The 19,692-nt window shown below is 52.3% G+C and overlaps 3 protein-coding genes across 6 annotated transcripts; 2 read left to right on the top strand and 1 right to left on the bottom strand.

Moving 5' to 3' along the window:
- Positions 1-543: 543 nt before the first annotated feature.
- Positions 544-4,760, top strand: WDR45 (WD repeat domain 45; the record flags this gene model as incomplete). 4 transcript variants are annotated; one of them, XM_080719568.1, is made up of 10 exons in its annotated part: positions 544-598; positions 717-791; positions 882-986; positions 2,084-2,189; positions 2,309-2,403; positions 3,375-3,454; positions 3,554-3,762; positions 3,889-3,948; positions 4,031-4,176; positions 4,651-4,760. In XM_080719568.1, 10 exons carry the CDS (start codon positions 544-546, stop codon positions 4,758-4,760), a joined length of 1,041 nt encoding a protein of 346 aa, XP_080575694.1. The 4 variants fall into 4 exon arrangements, with proteins under 4 accessions (XP_080575694.1, XP_080575693.1, XP_080575691.1 ...); XM_080719567.1 differs by having other exon boundaries at positions 3,847-3,948; XM_080719565.1 differs by having other exon boundaries at positions 2,309-2,427; positions 3,847-3,948.
- A 791-nt stretch (positions 4,761-5,551) lies between these two features.
- Positions 5,552-7,540, top strand: PRAF2 (PRA1 domain family member 2; the record flags this gene model as incomplete). Its single annotated transcript, XM_080719464.1, has 3 exons — positions 5,552-5,730; positions 6,769-6,986; positions 7,401-7,540. The coding sequence occupies 3 exons, from the start codon at positions 5,552-5,554 to the stop codon at positions 7,538-7,540; spliced, it is 537 nt and encodes a 178-aa protein (XP_080575590.1).
- A 2,266-nt stretch (positions 7,541-9,806) lies between these two features.
- On the bottom strand, positions 9,807-19,444 carry CCDC120 (coiled-coil domain containing 120; the record flags this gene model as incomplete). The annotated part of the gene is made up of 10 exons (XM_080719304.1): positions 9,807-9,921; positions 10,413-11,327; positions 13,262-13,360; positions 13,494-13,668; positions 14,031-14,093; positions 15,032-15,302; positions 16,120-16,260; positions 18,885-19,018; positions 19,162-19,252; positions 19,382-19,444. 10 exons carry the CDS (start codon positions 19,442-19,444, stop codon positions 9,807-9,809), a joined length of 2,067 nt encoding a protein of 688 aa, XP_080575430.1.
- Positions 19,445-19,692: the final 248 nt, after the last annotated feature.

Genomic DNA, 19,692 nt, shown 5'->3' with positions numbered 1-19,692 from the left:
AGCACCACAAAAAAGAGGGAGCTATGAGATGGGTGTGAGTGGTGGACCACATGTAGCAGTCTCAGGGAGATGCAAGAGGCAGTGGATGTACTAGCCCACCCCCTTTCCTCCTACTTACTAACAAGTATGAAGATGTGGGATAAGTGGGGAGTGGTTTGAGGCCATATCAGGCATTGGGTCTAAGCTTGGTTGTGGGTGGGGAGGCGTTTTCACTGGGGCACCCCATACCCCATTACTTCCTGATGAGTCAGTAAGGGCCAATGTCAAAGGAGGAGGTGGGGGGTATGATAGTATAGGCCTAAATATGGGATTGGCCATGGATGAAACTGACATGGGGTTCCTTGTTGTGTTTAGGGTTTGGGGAGCTTAGAGCAGAGACCCTGGATTCACCCTGCTTTTGTCTTCATTATAGTCTGGCAAAGAAGCAGAGTAGGGAAGAGGAAGACATGATTTGGGGACAGAAGTTCTAGGACACTTAGAGGGGAGACTCCAGGACTTTTCCCAACTCTATCCTGTTTGCATCCAGGGGAACAATCCTGAACCATGACTCAGCAGCCACTTCGAGGGGTAACCAGCCTACGTTTCAACCAAGACCAAAGTGAGAGAGGCTTGTCCCTGCAACCTTGTGGGAGAGGGAGAGAAGGGTCAGAGGTGGGCAGGGCTTCAGCTTTCCCCTGAGGCATTCTCGGAGGCACTTTGATTCCTTCTGTCCCCAGGCTGCTTCTGCTGTGCCATGGAGACAGGTGTGCGCATCTACAATGTGGAGCCACTGATGGAAAAGGGGCATCTGGGTGAGCTGCTTGGTGGGGGAGGGGCACTGGGCAGAAGGGCTGGGCTGGGCATTGACACCCACCTCCACTGACATCCTGGTCCCTGTCCAGACCACGAGCAGGTGGGCAGCATGGGCCTGGTAGAGATGCTGCACCGGTCCAATCTGCTGGCCTTGGTGGGCGGTGGTAGCAGCCCCAAGTTCTCAGAGATCTCAGGTAAGTGCCCTCATCCCGCCCTTGGCCCAGATTCCCTGGATTCCTGGCCTCTCACAGAAACCCCAAGTCACTGGCAGATGAAGATGTCAGAGCACCTCAGAGGCCCACAGCAAGGCCTACAGCTTAGAGCTCATGGATCTTGTAGCTTGAGAAACTTTGTTTTCATTTTAAAAAAAAACAGAACTTTGGAGCTGTGGTGTAACTCAGTGGTAGATTGCTTGCCTGACGTGTGCAAGGCCATGGGTTCCATCCCCAACACCACAAAAACAACAAAACAAAAGCACTTACCATGTGCTACCGTGTGATGTTTCCTTACCTATGGAGTGCTTACTGTGAGCCTGATACTGCTGTGAGCACTTTACATGTATTAACTCCTTTAATCCTCATAATAATTATGTGGTAGCAAGTATTATTATCTCTATCCCCCCTTTTTGCAGTGCTGAGGATACTACGTAGGGCCTCTCACATGCTAATATGCATGCCATCTACCATACCACTGAGCCACATCTCCAGACCTATTATTCCCATTTTTATTGCTGAGGAAACTGAGGCCCAGTGAGGTTAAGTGACTTATCCAAGATCACACAATCAATAGGTTTTCCAATCTTGGAGCCGTCTCTCCAACACCCCCTTGGCTTGAGCTTCAAGTGCCACCTTCTTTTAAGGGTTTTTCTTGTCGATCCCACCACAACATGGCAAGAGTTGTCCTAGGTGAGTCACAGAGCCCTAGGATTCCTCACAAAGATCTCCTGGGGTTAGGGACTGGGACTCTGGAGGCAGATGTAGTTACTGAGGGAAAGTTACAGGGCTGAATGGAAGTCTCTACCTAGTTGTTCATTGGCCAGATCCTTGGCCAGACACTCCACCCCTTGAGACCTTGGTTTTCTCATCTCCAAATGAGCACACAGTTCTAGAACCTCTTCTTTTAGGGATCATGTTCGCAAATGTTCATGCTGCCCGAGATTCACATTGGGTGTCTAGTGAAAGGCCAAGCAAGTGGGGTGAGGGCCTGTGAGGATAGGGGGTGGGTTCTGTGTCACCAGAGCTGTCCCTCACGCTAAGCCTTGGCCCCGCCAACCCACCCACCTGCCCAGCAGTGCTGATCTGGGACGATGCCCGGGAGGGCAAGGACTCCAAGGACAAGCTGGTGCTGGAGTTCACCTTCACCAAGCCAGTGCTGGCTGTGCGCATGCGCCATGACAAGTGAGCCTGAGGAGGACTGGGGTGGGGGGCAGGAGGTCCCCACAGCAAGTGAGAGGGTTTCATACTGCCTGGCAGTCTGTACCCCACCATGGCCATGCTGTGTTGTGTGGTGTCCACAGGATCGTGATCGTGCTAAGGAACCGCATCTACGTGTACTCCTTCCCTGACAATCCCCGAAAGCTGTTCGAGTTTGACACCCGTGACAACCCTAAGGGTGAGAGGACCCAGATATGTAGGTGTTAGAATGTGAGACCAGGGATTGGGGCAGAGGGTCAGAGGTGAGGAGAGAAAAGAAAGCATATACTGAGAAGCAGAGAGGCTTCTTAAACAGAGACACTCAAATCTGCTGAGAGACATAGTCTATCCATCTTTCTGTCCCTCAGTTTTTCTTACCATCCTAGTCCCTGTCTCACCTTAGGATAGAGCAGGAACACCTAGTGAGGGGGTGGGTGGGTGTGTCAGGGAGCCCTGGGCTTCCAGGGTTGTCAGAGCAGCTTATTAGAATCCATGCTAAAGCTGGGTGTGGTGGTACATGCTTGTAATCCTACCATTTGAGAGGCTGAGACAGGAGGATCACAGTTCACGGACAGCCTCAACTACTAAGCGAGGCCCTTCGCAACTGAGTGAGACTCTGTTTTGAAATTAGAAGAATAAGAAAAAATAGGACTGCGGGTGTCGCTCAGAATGTCGTAGAATGCCCCTGGGTTCCATCTCCAGTAAGGCAAAAAAAAAAACCATATATATATATATATATATATATATATATATATATATATATATATAATCTAGGTGTGGTGGTATACGCCTATAATCCGTGTTTGGGACATCGAGATAGGAGGATTACAAATTCAAGGCTAGCCTCAGCAATTTAGCCAGACCCTATTTCAAATATAGAAAGGGCTGGGGGTGTATAGCTTACAGGTAGGGCACCCCTGGGTTCAATCCCCAGTAACAAAAAAAAATCTATAGTTGCTTGGGAATGATAGGAACCTGCTCAGCTGGTGGGCGTGCAGCTCAAAAGCCCCCTCCAACCAAACCCCCTACATACACCCCAAGGCTTCTGAGTATCACCAAGTGTTTTAAGTCTAACCCTTACCCAGCTTTATCTATTTTGTCCATTCTGGGACTCTGCCTGGTCCCTGCCTCCCCTTCACCTGTCCATCCCCCTCCATCCTTATACCCTAGGGCTCTGTGACCTCTGTCCTAGCCTGGAGAAGCAGCTCCTTGTGTTCCCAGGACACAAGTGTGGGAGTCTGCAACTTGTGGTAAGCCACACAAATGGGCAACGGTGGTAGGTGGGTGCAGTGGTTCTCCCTGTGGACGCTTAGCCCCGTCCTAGCCCAAACTGCTCCCTCCTTCCCCAGGATCTGGCAAGCACAAAGCCTGGCACATCTTCAGCTCCATTCACCATCAATGCACATCAGAGTGATGTGGCCTGCATATCCCTGAACCAGCCAGGGACTGTAGTGGCCTCAGCCTCCCAGAAGGGCACTCTTATTCGCCTTTTTGACACCCAGTCCAAGGAGAAACTGGTGGAGCTGCGTCGAGGCACTGACCCCGCTACCCTATACTGGTGAGCACAGGACACGTGTGGTAGGCCTCAGTGGCACTCCATGGCACATACCATGTGGGCTTCACTACTAGTTCTGTTTTCCAGCATTAACTTCAGCCACGACTCTTCCTTCCTCTGCGCTTCCAGTGATAAGGGCACTGTCCATATCTTTGCTCTCAAGGATACCCGCCTCAACCGCCGCTCTGCGTGAGTATCCCCTCCTCCCCTGCAAGCATTCCCACTCCCACCCCCATGTTCTACACCTGGCCTTACCTACTGCTGCCTGCAGGCTGGCTCGTGTGGGCAAGGTGGGGCCTATGATTGGGCAGTACGTGGACTCTCAGTGGAGCCTAGCAAGCTTCACTGTGCCTGCTGAGTCGGCTTGCATCTGCGCCTTTGGTCGCAATACCTCCAAGAACGTCAACTCTGTAATTGGTGAGTAGGAAAAACTCGTTGATTGGGGTACTGCATGGGCACAGACCTGCAGGTTGGCCAGGCATGATGGCACCAACCTGTAATTCCAGTACTTAGGAGGCTGAGAAAGGAGGATTGCAGGTTTGAGTCCAGAATTGACTTAGCAAGACCCTCATCAACCTTAGCAAGACCCTGGTTCAAAATAAAAATGGCTGGGGATGTAGCTCAGAAGTAGAATGCCCCTAGGTAATAAATATATATATATATATTTATATTTATTTATATGTATAAGAGACCTTTGGTTGGACCTAAAAGAATTTGAAAATCAATCAGTAGCCTGAGCGAGCTGCAATATGTGGTTCAACTTCGTCATTAATGGGGGTGTGGCACTTGAGCAAAGGTCTTCGAGGTAAATCATAGGCAGTGGGACACCTGAGAGGACTGGAGTGTGTGGCTGCTACAGCCAATTTTTAACCACCCCTCCCCCTCCCCCAGCCATCTGCGTAGATGGGACCTTCCACAAATATGTCTTCACTCCTGATGGAAACTGCAACAGAGAGGCTTTCGACGTGTACCTTGACATCTGTGATGATGATGACTTTTAAGGACCCTAAGGGCTGTGCTAGGAACCTGGGGTAACAGGCTGCAGGGCTGAGCCTTGGGGGTGGGGAAGTACTAAGAAGGCCACGAGCCAGCAAGCACTAATGAGGCCTGTGCTCACTCTCCACTCAGCAGAGTTTTGTCCAAATAAAATAGCTCACTTTCCCCAAGCATGTGCCATGTGCCCAAAGGGCCGGGCCAGGCACCCAGGGCAGCAACAGATTCCCTGGGGCCCTAGCCTGGTGGATAAGTCACTGCTCCGGACTCAAAAGGAGTGTCCTAATCCAACCTAGGCATTTTTAAAAGCTTACCAGGAAGAGATCTCTGATGTGATGATTATGAATAAAAAGTCCCTTAATGGAATTTATGGCTTGACCTCGGGGCGGGGCATGAAGTTTCAAAGAGGTGTGACCCTCATGGATCCTGACAGGAAGTGGAATCCAGCTCGGATCTTTCTGAAAGTGCCGGTTGCCATATCTGCCTGTCTGGCTACTGTGTGCTTGAGCCGTCAGCACTACCTAATACAGTCTTCCACGGTTCCCAGGCCAGGGGTGGATAGAAGTTTGACGAGTTCGGAGTTTCTCGCCGCTCGGCAGCGACCTGATTTCCCAGCAGCCCTTGCTGCCTCGCTGTACGACGTGCTGCTTGCGTTTCCGGTCACGTGCGCGCCTGCGCAGTTCATTAAGTGGGTAGTTGTCCTGCTCAGACTCCATTTCCCGAGGTGCTCCGCGGTGCCGAGGGGTATAATGGGTGTTGTAGTCGGGCCGCCCTTAGGGCTGGTCCAGCAACTTGCAGCATGTCGGAGGTGCGGCTGCCACCGATTCGCGCCCTAGACGACTTTGTTCTGGGGTCAGCGCGTCTGGCTGCTCCGGATCCATGCGACCCGCAGCGATGGTGCCACCGCGTCATCAACAACCTCCTTTACTACCAAACCAACTACCTTCTCTGCTTCGTCTTCAGTCTCGCTCTGGCCGGGTGAGGGAGAAAGGGATGGGAGGTGGTGGTTGGCTGGGGACGCCAGCGGGGCACTAAGGGTGGACCCACGGGTCTGAGGACTGGGACAGAAAACCCGAGGAAAATGGTAGGTGAGAAAAGACGAATAAGACAGAACTGGGAGGCCTGAGGGGCAGGGAAGGGAGGTCTTGAATGAGGTGAATCCTGGTAACAAGAAAGGCCTGCGGGGGTTGGAAGGTCTGAAGGAAAGACTGAGGGAATATAAAGAAAGGTGTGGAACTGAGGAAAAGTGGGCTGGGAGGTGGACCTGAAGGTAAGGAGGGCCTGAAAGGGAACCTAAGAACAGAGGAGGTGCGGTGATGGGACTAGATTAAGGCATCCCTGGCAGATTTAGGACAGGTACCGGGACGTGGTAAAATGGAAGGGTCTGAAAGATGGACCTTTGGAAGATAAGGTCTTGCAGGGGAACCTGGCCAAGATATTGGAACGCACCAGAAGCAGCTCCCTGTTGCGGAACTGGGGCTCAGAGAGAGGACCCTGAGGGGCTCAGAGAGGACCTCAGGTTGAAAACCCTGAGACCAGCAAGAGAGGGAGAATCTGGAGGACAGGCTTGGGCAGGAACCGAAGGCCTGGAATGGGATTCTAGCAATGATGTGGGAGGAACTTATAGGCAAAGGGAAGCCTGGAGGGGGCATTTGATAAGATCACCAGGAAGGGAGTCCTGTAAGGACCCTGAGCCTGAGGAGAGGAAAAATGTGGAGACTGAAAGCCGGGATGAGAGATCTGCAAGGGGCTCATCTCAAATGGGAGGATGTGGGGGTGGGATTGGGTACCCTGCCAGGGTAGAGTATGAAGTGTTGGGTGCCTGGGGAGGACCTAAAGCAGGGTCTTCAGGGAGGTGGGACTGACCCAGAGGAAATGAGGGTCTATAGGAAGCAAGTTAGAGGGAGTGTTTGCCCAGGATGGGGGGGGGGGTTGGCGGGGTGGGAAGGAAGCAAAGTTCTTGGGCCTCAGGATCGGATGGGTGGTGAAGCTAGCTTAGTGCCCTTGTTCCCTCAGGTACGTGCGTCCGCTGCACACACTGCTGAGCGCGCTGGTAGTGGTGGTGGCCCTTGGCGTGCTGGTGTGGGCGGCTGAGACCCGCGCAGCCGTGCGCCGTTGCCGCCGCAGCCACCCCGCAGCCTGCCTGGCTGCAGTGCTTGCAGTTGGCCTCCTGGTTCTCTGGGCCGTGGGCGGCGCTTGCATCTTCCTGCTCAGCATCGCCGGGCCGGTGCTTTGTGAGTCTCTACTACCCTGAGAAAGCCGGGACACGGGGCCCACCCTGCACTGGTTGCTGGGCTAAGAGGGGGCTGGGAAACCCAGAGGGCAGCCATGCCTCTGTTAAATCGCCTTCCTTGGCTTCAGCTCCCCACTTCTGGGAAGGCCCCTTTTATTACCGCCTTTTCCTTTCGGGTCTCTTGGTATTAACTACCCTAAACTGGCCACGTCCCTGTTACTGGACACCCTTTCTGGCCACGCCCCTGTTGCAAAGCCAATTACTCTGCAGCACTTTCCGGATCTGAAGCGTCCTGGCCGCTCGCCACTCAATTGGTCTGCCTGTGTGCCAATTCCCTTCTCTGGGCCCCGATTGGCTGGAAACTGAGAGCCCCCCCCTCCCATCCCACTGACCCCACTCTTGATACCGCCCACAGTGATCCTGGTGCATGCCTCCCTGCGCCTGCGCAACCTTAAAAACAAGATTGAGAACAAGATCGAGAGCATTGGTCTCAAGCGGACGCCAATGGGGCTGCTACTAGAGGCTCTGGGACAAGAGCAGGAGGCTGGATCCTAGGAGCCTGGAATCTATAATTCAAGTACCTGGAAAACACCATCCCCACCCTAATCCTGGCCCCTGGACCCAGAGTCCTTTTCCTTGCCTTTAAAATAGGAGCATAGAGCCTGCTGGCTGGCCAACCCAGGACATTTCTGACCTCCCCATCCCAGTCCAAAATCAGGATATCCCTCACACCCAATCCCCAATTATGTAGGTATCAGAGTCTTCCCCAGCCCCTAACTTGGGACCCAGGGCCACCTACATTACAGCCTCCGAACTGGGTCTTGAAATCAGAAGATCCATAGCAGTCTCAAACTTTGAGACCTAGAGATAGTTCCCTAACGTAAATCTGGGAGTCACTGGTCTACTCTTAGCCTCAAAGCTGGGCCCTGGGGCAAGGTTTCATATTAGAAACCTTGCCCCAGGGCTTTTACAGACACCACCCACCCCACCCCTGAGCCCAGGTTAAGGCATTGCCAAATCTTGACATCCCAGACCCAAGCCAAGCACCCTCAGCCCTCACTTGGGTAGTCAGGTATCCAGACCCTGTTTGACTCTTTGGTCCCGGGTAACCTCATCCTTCACCAGTCCCCAGTTGCCTTCCTCTGGCTCTGCTTAGGTCTTGCCCCTCCCCGCAATGTTGCACAATATCAAGGACCAAAGGGTGGGGTGGGACAGGGCAGGGCAATCCCCAACTGGGAATGGGGTATCTGTATCAGTATTGCTGTAACAATAAAGCCGTTGTATTTCTCAAGCCAGGTTTGCCTCCTGTGTGAAGTCTTCAGTGGACAGGGTGGCCGCCTGCTTTCCTATTCTGCTAGAGTACCTGACTGGATCTCTCTAGCAAGGGTGTGGGCAGTAGGGCTCAGGCCCTTTTTCAAACCTGTTACCTCTGGATTAGCATTAAAGCCCAGGGAGATTAAAGGCATGGAGTGTGTATCATCATGTTAGTTACTACAAGTTCTTGCTTGAGGTGGGATAGGAGCAGACAGGCAAAGAAGTTGCCCCTCATCACAAAGCAAGTTAAGTCAAAACAGATTACATGATCACGGGCTATTTCCAGTGTTATTTTTCCCCTGTAAAAAATGTGTTATCTGGCCGGGCGTGGTGGCGCACACTTGTAATCCCCGCGCTTGGGAGGCAGAGACAGGAGGATCGTGCAGGTTCGAAGCCAGGCGCATGCGCTGGCTTAGGAGACCCTGTTTCCAAATAGAAAAATGTAAAAATAGGTCTGGGAGTGTAGCCCGGAGGTAGAAGGGCTTCCAGGAACCCCAGTACCAGCAAAAAAAAAAATGTGTTATCTGGACTTAACTAGAGGTATGGACCCTGAGGCACAGCAGATAGAGAAGCAACACAAAGATTCAGTTTACACATTTATTATAGAAATCCCCTTCCAGTGTGGGTAAGTGTATTGGGCCCAGATCCACTGGTACAAAAAGAAAAGATTAACACCAGGTAAAGGGGGTAGGGGGACCCCCAGGTCCAGAAAACCACAGACAAGTATAGAAAACACAGCTTGGGTGGATTTGTTTAAAAAGTGGTGAATGGAAGGAAAGCCAAGGAGGATGTGACGTGGCCTGTGACCAGACGTCACCTGAGGATCATACTAGCATCTACTAGATGCCAGGTTCAACCACCACGGTGGCTCTGCCCCTTGCTAACCTCCTGTGGAGCCTCCTGATTATGGATGGTCAGCACAGAGGCTGTGGGCACAAGGAGATCGGGGTTCCTTCAGGTACCCCACCCAGACTTCAATCCTTCCAAACATGGGCTGAGATCCCTCCTGCCCGAAAGCTGCTCTGGTAGGGGGTGGCAGGGAGTTCTGGTCACACTAGCGTCTTCGGACTGCCCTGAGACCCTATATAGTCCATTTTGCTGAGGGGAAGGGGAGTTCCTGAATGGAACAGGCTGGGCAGGGGTATAGGAATGAACCCAACCAGGACAAGCTCACAGTTTCCCTTTTATAAAACGCCTAGTGTTGGGCAAAGACAGTGAATACTAAATCACAACTGTAAACAGAAATGGAGGAAGGGGCTTGGAGTCCCTGTGACATCATCCTCCCTTTTGGAAGCTGGCTGAGGCCCCCCCCCCAGTCCCCAGCATAGTGTGAGAGGAGAAGCAGGGTATCAGACACCTTGGGCCCTTGGGGAGTCAGGGGCCTTGGAAGATCAGGTCGGTGCCCCCAAAGACTGAGAGCAACCACATCCCAGGGCTCAACGAGGTCGGCTGTATGCTCCCCAGACTGGAGCTGTACTCAGGCCAACAAGGGGTATATCAGAAGGGGTCAGACCAGTGTCCCTGGGGTCTGGGGGTCAGAGCTGGAAGACTGCTCCCCCTCTAGCGTCAGGTCACTTAAACGAGCGCTCAGCTCCGCGGGGTACAGGAAGTCTGCGTAGTATCTTTAGAAGGGACAACAGGAATCCGGAGGACAGGGTGGGAAGACAGAGAAGAGAGAGGAAAAGACAGACAAGACACAGAAAAAGAGAGGAAAAGAGGCTCATTAAAGAGGTGGAGGCAGGCACAGGACAGCACATTCAGGCTCCCAAGCACCGGGCATGGAGAAGAGAGGAAGAGAAAGGTGAGGGCATGTGAGTCCCTTCCTCCCGGCACCCTGGGAAGGCTCATTTCCAGCCAACATGCACTAGTTAAAACATTAATATCCTTCTATAGCTTGGGAAAGAACTGCTGCTACCAGCACCCAAGATCCCCCTCCATCAGGGCCCCAAGAACTAATGTAGGTGTCACACCTGGTAATGACCCTGTGCCAATGCTGCAGCTAGTTTCCTGGTGGACCCAGTCATTAGCTGTCATGACTAGCTGCTCCCTGGCCTGGATATCATCACTATCTGCCTCAAGAGACCCCTACCCATCAGTAAAAGCACCCCCATACCTGCCGGAGACAGGGGGTGCCGTGAAACTCCTTGAGTGCGGGAGCGGTGCCTGGCTGGGGGGGCCGTACAGTGCCTGGCCCACCTCATAGCAGCGGGCTTGGAGGAAAGGTGGGTGTGGCGGGCCCATGTGCGGGAGCATGGGCCGGCGCTGGGGCCCCATGGCCAGTCCCGAGTTCCGGATGTACCAGTCCCGCAGCCCCTCCAGGGCAAGGTTCTTGTGGCCGCTGCGCTCACCCGCCGGGGGAATGCGGGTAGGTGGGGGCATCCACAGCAGAGGGTTTGGATGCATCTCTGGACCCTCAGCAGCTTCCGGGGGCAGGCCACAGGGCTTGGTACGGGTGGCACGGGTGTGGGGGTCCTTGCTGCGGAGGAGGGGGCTGCTGCCGTCAGCTGCATACATGGGCGGTGGGCCAGGGAACATGGTGAGGAGCCCGTCCCGGCGGGAGAGGGGTCCTGGGACCTCAGTTGCAGGCAGCAGCTCCCCCCAGCCTGCCCCTCCACCACTGCGGGGCAGGCCCCGGTCCAAGGAATAGTCCAAGAGAAAGTCCCCACACACGGGTGGGAGCCGGGGGCCGCTCCGGGAGGCTGGAGCGGCTGAGCTAGGCCGGGCGGCCCTGGGAGGGTCTGGGGGGCCAGCTGTGCGGGAGGAGAAGGCAGGGGTTGGTTGGGGGCGCTCATACAGCACCTCACTGCTCTTGCAGACTGGTGGACAGGCAGCAGGGGGAGCCAGAGGGGCAGGAGGGGAGCTGGCTCCCCCGGCAGCTGCCCGGTCCACCAGCAGGGCCTCAGAGCTGTTGCTGCGGCGGGTGCGTGCTGCGAAGTGGGAGGCGCGATCAGAGGCAGGATCGGCCCTGGGGAAGCCCATTTGAGAGTCCTGGCTGCCGGACCACTGGCGAGAATGGAGGCCTTCGGGTCTGGGGTGCAAAGATGGGTGAATGGGTGCACAGTCAGAAAAATCACTCAAATGGCCTGAGTGCCCTCCCTACCCCACCTCTTTCTTTGGGGGAGTGGTACTGGGGGTTGAATTCAGGGGCATTCTACCCCAGAGCTACATACCCAGCACTATTTTATTTTTATTTTGAAACAGGGTCTCACTAGATTGATGTGAGCCTCACTACTTCTGAGGCTATCTTCCAACCTGAGATCCTCCTATCTCAGTTTCCCAAGTACTGAGATTACTGGCATGCACCACCATATCCAGCCACCCTCTCTTTCTGAGCCTCCATTTGCACATCTCTAAAATGGGGCCTAGATAAGAAGTTGTGTGTATGATGATGGTATTAGGTAGTGATGTATGGAAAGGGCAGTTGAATTCTGATCTCAGAATGGGGCCCCCCAAGGGTTAGGAATGTTTGGGAAGATGAGGCTGCTATTTCTAAGATATGTGTGTAGGAGCCAGTGTGGTGGCGCATGCTTGTAATCCCCGCGCTTGGGAGGCTGAGACAGGAGGACCCCACAGATTCGAAGCCAGCCTCAGCTACTTAGTGAGGCTCTCAGCAACTTAGCGAGACCCTGTTTCCAAATAAAATATAAAATAGGTCTGGGAGTATAGCCCGGAGGTAGAAAGTCTCTGGGTTCCACCCCCAGTACCACAATAAATAAATTAATTAATTAATTAATGTGTGTAGGGCTGGATAGGTCCTACTAGCAGAGGAGGGGCTACTCAGAGGGCTCTTCATACTACACTTGGCCCCTCATCAACTGCTAAGGCCCTTCCCATGGATCTTCACTAACTTTAGGACCAAGTCTAGTCCTTAGAAATGGAATTTAAGAGCCAGGCGTAGTGGCGCACAGTTGTAATCCCAGCATTTGGAGGCTGAGACCAGAGGATCGCCATTCGCGGCCAGCCTCAGCTACTTAGTGAGGCCCTCTGCAACTCAGTGAGACCCGGTTTCAAAATAAAGAATAAAAAATAGGGCAGGGGCTGTAGCTCGGAGGTAAAATGCCCCTGGGTTCCATCCCGACCCGCAAGAAAAAAAAAAGAAAGAAATGGAATTTAAGACCTGCTTGGACTCTCTCTAGCGTATGAACCACCCTAAATGATCATCCCAACAACCACTATACACAGAATGTCCATAAAGACAAGGACAGGATTTTTTTTTTTTTTTTTTTTTTGCTACTGGGCGTTGAACTCAGGGGCATTTTATCTCTGAGCTACACCCCATACATCACCAAGTTGCTGAGTCTGTTCTTAGACCTGTGATCCTCCTGTCCTTGACCAAGTACTGGGATTATAGGCAAGAGCCAACGCACCCAGCTAGAAATTTGTTTTGTTTGCAGTCTGGGAAAAGCAGGCACTTAAATTTATTTAAGAAACAGTATAGTGATTCAAAGCAGATTCTAGAATCTAAAAATTGCCTAGGTTCAAATACCAGGATTTCAGTTCACTAACAAGTTCCTGAACTAACCTTTCTGTGCCTTAGTTTCCTCATCTATAAAACAGGAGGACAATAGCATCCCCCTTGGAGGGATCTTGTGATGATTAAATGAGTTGATATTACATGAAGCACTGGTTACTAGCAAACAGTAGGCACTCAATAGGTGTTACCCAGAACTTATTATTCCTGTGTCTCTCAAAGGCAGATGGTATTATGTCTGTTTCACAAATAAGGAGACATAGATTCAGAACAGGGGAAGACTTGTCCAAGGCACAGGAAAGCCCGTGCACAAACTTTGGTGTCTCTGCCCCTAACTCCAAATCTCCTCTTGTACCCTAAGATGACTTCTATTCATCTTTTAACCCCCAGCTGACCATGTCCCACACATTTTCATAATTCCTCCTCAGCACGTCCAATTAGAACTAACAGTTCCCTCCTGATCCTCAGACCCACCCTCAGAGTCCCCTTACTTGCAGAGTTGGGGGCCAGCGCCCCGGGTGAGAACAGGGGTGGCAGGCACACTTCGTCCCTCAAAACTGGAGGCACTCCTGGGCAGCGAGCGTGTAGGGCTAGACAGAGATGGGCAGGCCCAGGCCGGGGCCCAGGTTAGAGGCTGTACCAACCCGCACAGCCTCAGGCCAGCCCAGGCTCAGGATCCCACTCCTGACTCCGGGGGAAGGGGGAAAAGGGGCTTATTTTCACCTGGTGGGGCTGGCCACAGAGTTCCGCCGGCTCTTCAGATCCCCATAAAGATCTGATGGGGGTGGTTTCCATGGGGTTCGCCGCTCAGGGCTCCCTCCAGATCCTGCTCGCAGCTGATCCCAGGCCTTGGGTGGTGAGGGGCGCTCAGCCAGAGAGAAACAGCCCCGGGGCTCCTCTGCATGGAAGAGCGTGAGTAGATGAGAGGGCGCCCCAAAGAGGCAGGACAGGTTGAGGCAAAGAAAAAAGACGGGGGGGGGGGGGGTGTTTCAGAAATTAGGGAAGGGGCAAGTGCTGGGATAAGGTCAAACAAGCTAGAAGCTAGGGGATGAGGCAGGAATAAAGAGGGAAGGGGAGGGGCTGACAAGCAGGTGCTGGGGCCTAGAGGCCAGGGATGGGAAAAAGCTCTGTAAATCATCCCCACTTGGGATGATGGAGTATGGCTAAGGAAGAGCTAAAGAAGTGGAAGGAGGACTGAGCAACACAGGACGGACTGAGGGGACATAGAAGGAAGCAGGTTTGGCGGATAGGAGTCCTCACCATTATCATGGCTGGCCCCAGATTCTGAGAGGGAGCTGCTTTCAGAATGCAGAACTACATCCTCTACAGGTGAGAAGGGGGAGAATCGGCCTGTCACTCTGAGGCCTGGACACCACCCCCTTACCTGCCTCCCCCAGAGAAGCCACTTTCTTTTTTTTTTAGCACTGGGAATTGAACACTGGGATGTTCTACCAAATTATACACCCAGCTCCCCCTCCTTTCCTTTCCCCAGTTCTAGGGACTGAACCCAGAGGCTAGAAGTTCTACCTCTGAGCTACACCCGCAGACCTATTTTATTTTTTCTTTGGAAACAGGGTCTAAGTTGATGCGAGCCTCACTAAGCCTGAGCTTAGTGGCCCTCCTATCTCAGACACCCAAGTACTGAAATTATGTGTGTGTTACCAGGCCTGGCTCTATTTTTTATTTTTAAACAGGGCCTTGCTAAAGCCGGGCGTGGTGGCACATGCTTGTAATCCCTGCGCTTGGGAGGCTGAGACAGGAGGATCGCACAGGTTCGAAGCCAGCCTCAGCTACCTAGTGAGGCTTTCAGCAACTTAGTGAGACCCTGTTTCTAAATAAAATATAAAAAAGGTCTGGGAGTATAGCCCGGAGGTAGAAAGCCTCTGGGTTCCACCCCTAGTACCACAGGGAAAAAAAAAAAAAAACAGGGCCTTGCTAAATTGCGGAGAGTCTCACTACTTGCTGAGGCTGTCCTCCAACCTGCAATCTTCCTGTCTCAGCCTCTCAAGTACTGGGATTATAGGCGTGCGGCACCACACCCAGCAACCCACCTTTATCTGAATGCATGACCATCATGGGTTTGGGTCTTCACTTTTCTGGTGCTTACAGTTTCCTAGGGCCCACCCTTGTCTGTTAGCCAGTTTATCACAACGCTTCTTACAGGCTGCTCACACATATCATCCCTTCCACATCTGTCAGCAAGAGTCTCCCTGGCCCTCTTTCTCCCACTCTCACTGGTAGGATGCTAGGGCCCCACTCACCTTGGCTGAGCTGAGTGAGGCGCGTGCCCAGGCAGACTCCCTGGGGGGTGACCAGTGGCTGGGGAGGGAGCACGGGAAGGCCGAGCCGGGCCCGGACATCCCCGAGCTGCTCCTCCAGCTCGTGCAGCCTTCTCAAGGCATCTGCCTGCACCTGGCGCCGTCGCCGGCGCTGTTCTGGATTCAGCTCAGGAGCAAGGGCCAGACGGCGGGCAGCAGCGGCGATTTGCTGCTGCACTGACACTTCGCGCTCCAGGGCCTCAAGAGCCAGCTCCTGCAGGGGCCCAAGAGAGTTGGGACAGAACCAAGTATTAGTAATGGCCAGACACAGGGAGCAGAGGATGGGGAAACTCATCTACACTGGGTGCAATGTCTGCTTTTCTAGGGGGTTAGCCTATTCACCTAGGGGTAGAGCTCATACATCATCAGGGGTGGGCCTACCTTGATGAGGAAGAGCTATCTTTTTTTGCAGTACTGGGGATGGAACCCAGGGACATTCTACCTCCAAGCTACACTCCCAGCCCTATTTTTTTAATTCTTTATTTTAAAACAGGGCCTCACTGAGTTGCAAAGGGCCTCACTGAGTAATAGCTGAGGCTGTCTACAAACCAGGATCCTCCTATCTCAGCCTCCCAAATGCTGGGATTACAAGTATGCGCCACCACTCCCAGCTCAGATGGGGCTATCTTGGTGAGGGGTGGAACCTATTCATCATTCTTTTTTTTTTTTGTGGCACTGGGGATGGAACCCAGGGGCCTTCTACCTCCGGGCTACACTTCCAAACCTATTTTATATTTTATTTGGAAACAGGGTCTCTTAAGCCAGTTGAGGCTGGCTTTGAACCTGCACGGTCCTCCTGTCTCAGCCTCCCAAGTGTGGGGATTACAAGCCTGTGCCACCACGCCCAGCTCCTATTCGTCTTTCTAAAGGTGGGAAGCATGTCCTGACTAGGGCCAGCACCATACCAGGCACTCGCCTCCTTAAGCCCTTTCTATTGTCAGCCTCTTCCTCCCTCAGCCACAACCTCTCCCATCCAGTACCTGGCCCTGGGCCTTCCCCCCACCGTATTACTCTCTACACCATCTGCTCACCTCAACAGGACATAAGGAGTGGTGTGCTGGGTTGGGATGTAATGGAGGGTAGGCACGGGCTGCTGGGGGCCGCCGGCGCACCAACTGGGGCCGTTCACCAGGTTCCAGTGGGCACTCAGGGGGCAGCTGGCCAGTCAGCTCCTGGAGGGGCCAAGGGCAGAGAGGATCAAAGGTTAGTTAGGGAGACTGGGATAAAGCAGTCAAAATCCCAGAAGCTATAGAAGTCCGCCAAGGAACCCTGACCTGCTCAGAACTACATACGATATTGATCTTCCTCCTCCCAAGCTCTCTACCAGGCAGAGGGGAAGTATAGATTTGTGGTCTCTCGGGGCCCAGCTCCTGGGGCAGTGGAGGCTGGGAAACCTGCTTTGGAGGCCAGAATTTTTTAGAGGTTTTTTTTTTTTTGGTGGTACTGGGGTTCCTGGAAGCCCTTCTACCTCTGGGCTACACTCCCAGACCTATTTTATATTTTTTGAAACAAGGTCTCTTAAGCCAGCGCGGCTGGCTTCGAACCTGCGTGATCCTCCTGTCTCTGCCTCCCAAGCGCAGGGATTACAAGCGTGCGCCACCACGCCTGGCGAGAGGGTTTTTTTTTTTTTTTTGGTACTGGATTGAACCTGGGGACTCAGGTGGTATATCATCCAGCTATACCTGTAGCCCTTTCTATTTTTATTTATTTTGGTACTGGGGATTGGACCTAGAGGCATTCTACCTCTGAAGTACAACCTGAGCCATTTTTATTTTTATTTTATTTATTTTTTTTTTTTGGCCGGTCTGGGGATTGAACCCAGGAGCATTTGTCCTCTGAGATATACCACCCCTGTCCTATTTTTAATTTTTTTTTTTCCTGTGGTACTGAGGGTGGAACCCAGGGGCTTTCTACCTCCAGGCTATACTCCCAGACCTATTTTCTACTTTATTTGGAAACAGAGTCTCACTAAGTTACCGAGTACCTCACTAAGTACCTGAGGCTGGCTTGTGATCCTTCTGTCTCAGCTTCCCAAGCGCTGGGATTACAAGTGTGTGCAACCACACCCAGCTCGCTCGCGCTCGCGCTCTCTCTCTCTCTCCCTCTCTCTCTCTCTCTCTCTCTCTCTCTCTCTCTCTCTCTCTCTCTTTGGTGCTGGATATTGAACCCAGAGGCATTCTACCTCTGAGCTACACCCCCAGACCTATTTTATTTTATTTTTGTGGTACTAGGGATTGAACTCAGGGGCATCTACCTTCGAGGTACAACCCCAGCCCTATTTTTTATTCTTTTTTTTTTTTTTGCAGGTCTGGGGATGGAACACAGGGGCATTCTACCTCCAAGATACATCCCCTCCCCTACTTTTTATTCTTTATTTTGAAACAGGGCCTCACTAAGTAGCTGAGGCTGTCCTTGAACTGCGATCCTCCAGTCTCAGCCTCCTGAATGCTGGGATTACAAGCATGCACCACCATGCCCGACTATTTTTTATTCTTTATTTTGAAACAGGGTCTCACTGAGTTTCAAGGAGCTTCACTAAGTAGCTGCAGCTAGATGCAAACCTGTGATCCTCCTATCTCAGCCTCCCAAGTACTGGGATTACAAGCGTGCACCACCATGCCTGGCTTATTTGTTATTTTGAAAAAAGGGTCTAAATTACTGAAATGCTCACCTTGAATCCAGGATCTTTCTGTCTCATCCTCCCAAATACTGGGATTGCAGGCATGCATCACTACACTGGGCTATTTTTTACTTTTTATAAAGGCAACTCAGTCTATAAAGGGAACTCAGTCTTTATAGTACATATTATACAACACTCCCTTCAGAGTCTGAAGAGCTACACCCAATATTCTTTATTTTTAAATAGGGCCTCACTAAGTTGCGGAGGGCCTCCCTAAGTAGCTAAGGCTGTCCACGAACCACAATCCTCCAGTCTCAGCCTTCAGAATGCTGAGATTACAAGTGGGTGCCACCACGCCTAGCTTGGTTATTTATTTATTTATTTATTTATTTATTTATTTATTTATTTAAGTCTTGGGGATGGAACCAGGGGCATTCTACCTCTGAGCTACACCCCAGCCCTATTTATTTTATTTTATTTATTTTTATTTTTTTGTAATACTGGGGATGGAACACAGGGGTATTCTACCTCCAAGCTATACCTCCAGCCTTATTTTTTAATTCTTTATTTTGAAACAGAGTCTCACTGAGTTGCAAAAGGCCTCACTAAGTAGCTGAAGCTGTCCATAAACTGTGATCCTCCTGTCTCAGCCTCCTAAATGCTGGGATTAGAAGTGTGTGTCACCACGCCCAGCTCTTATTTTTTATTTTTTAGCTTTTTTTTCCCAGGGGGTCTTTTTTCATTTTTTTGTCTTTTTGGAACCAGGGATCGAACCCAGAGTACCTGCAGAGTACCTGCAAAGCAGGCGCTTTGCCACTGAGCTAAATCCCGGCTCCTCTTACTCTTTATTTTGAAACAGGGTCTCACTGAGTTGCAAAGGGCCTCACTAAATAGCTGAGGCTTTCAGAGAAACTCAATCCTCCTGTCTCAGCCTCCCAAGTACTGGGATTACAAGCATGCACCACCACACCCAGCTTGGGACAAGATTTTAAACTGTTAATGGGATTGTGAACTTATGTCACCCTATTTCATGGATTCTAAAATATCTAAGCTGAGCTTTGAGAAAACAGGGAACTTAACAGCCCATACAAGTGGTTCAGCAATTGCTACCATAGTCTGCCTACCCAGGACTGAGGCTCCTCACCACCCCCCACCTGACAGTCCTAAGGCTCTCACCGCTTCCTGGAGACACACTTTTCGGAGCTCCTGAAGTTTCAGGCTCAGGGCCTCTTGCAGGGCCCGCTGCCGGTCAAGTAGCCCCCGCAGTCGCTCTGACTTCACTTGGGGGGCAGCCTCTCCAAACAGAGTAGCTGGACACAGAGGGAACAAAGGTCAGTGGGAAGGCCAGCGCATCCTGAAGCAGCTGTGGGGCCAGGGACCAATCCTTCCCAAGCAGACAGACGATGACTCAGAGCAGGGGAGGAGGGAACAGGAGGGGAAACCAGCCACCGACCTGCGGTATTGAAGGTAGGAGAGCTGATCAGCTGACCTTTGACTTCCATCCTGGTGCTGTCGGCAGGCTGTGGCTGATGGCTGGACAAGGCCTGGTAGTGATACACAGGAGCCATTAAGGAAGCACCTCCCATGGTACCCAGGTCCCTGGCCCAGCCCAGCTTCCCACACTCCAGCTGGGAATAAAAAGTACCCTGGGCCCCACCTGCCTGCCTGCCTGCCCTCTTGGGTTCTGTGTTGATGTCTGGACCCGCTTGTCCCTGGTACCTTAGTTCCCTTCCCATTGAGTGGGAACACAGCAAGTGGGAAGCTGGGCGGACTTACAACGCCTCCTCAGAGGCCCATGGGTCACAGCCACGAGTCTTGCCTGGGGAGAGAGAATGAATGGTACAGATTCAACCAAACATCACAGCAGTGGGCTCTTATTAAGCACCTCAGTGCCTGGAACAGTTACCTACTAGGCCACATTGAATCTTCACAACCTCCCGGGGATGAGAGTTCTCTGATTATTTTAACCCCCCGTGTTAGAGAT

This window comes from Muscardinus avellanarius (genome assembly GCF_963383645.1).
Source record: "Muscardinus avellanarius genome assembly, chromosome: X".
NCBI classification, from domain to species: Eukaryota; Metazoa; Chordata; class Mammalia; order Rodentia; family Gliridae; genus Muscardinus; species Muscardinus avellanarius.
The sequence above is the reverse complement of the archived record's forward strand: the minus strand, read 5'-3'. Positions and strand labels throughout refer to the sequence as shown.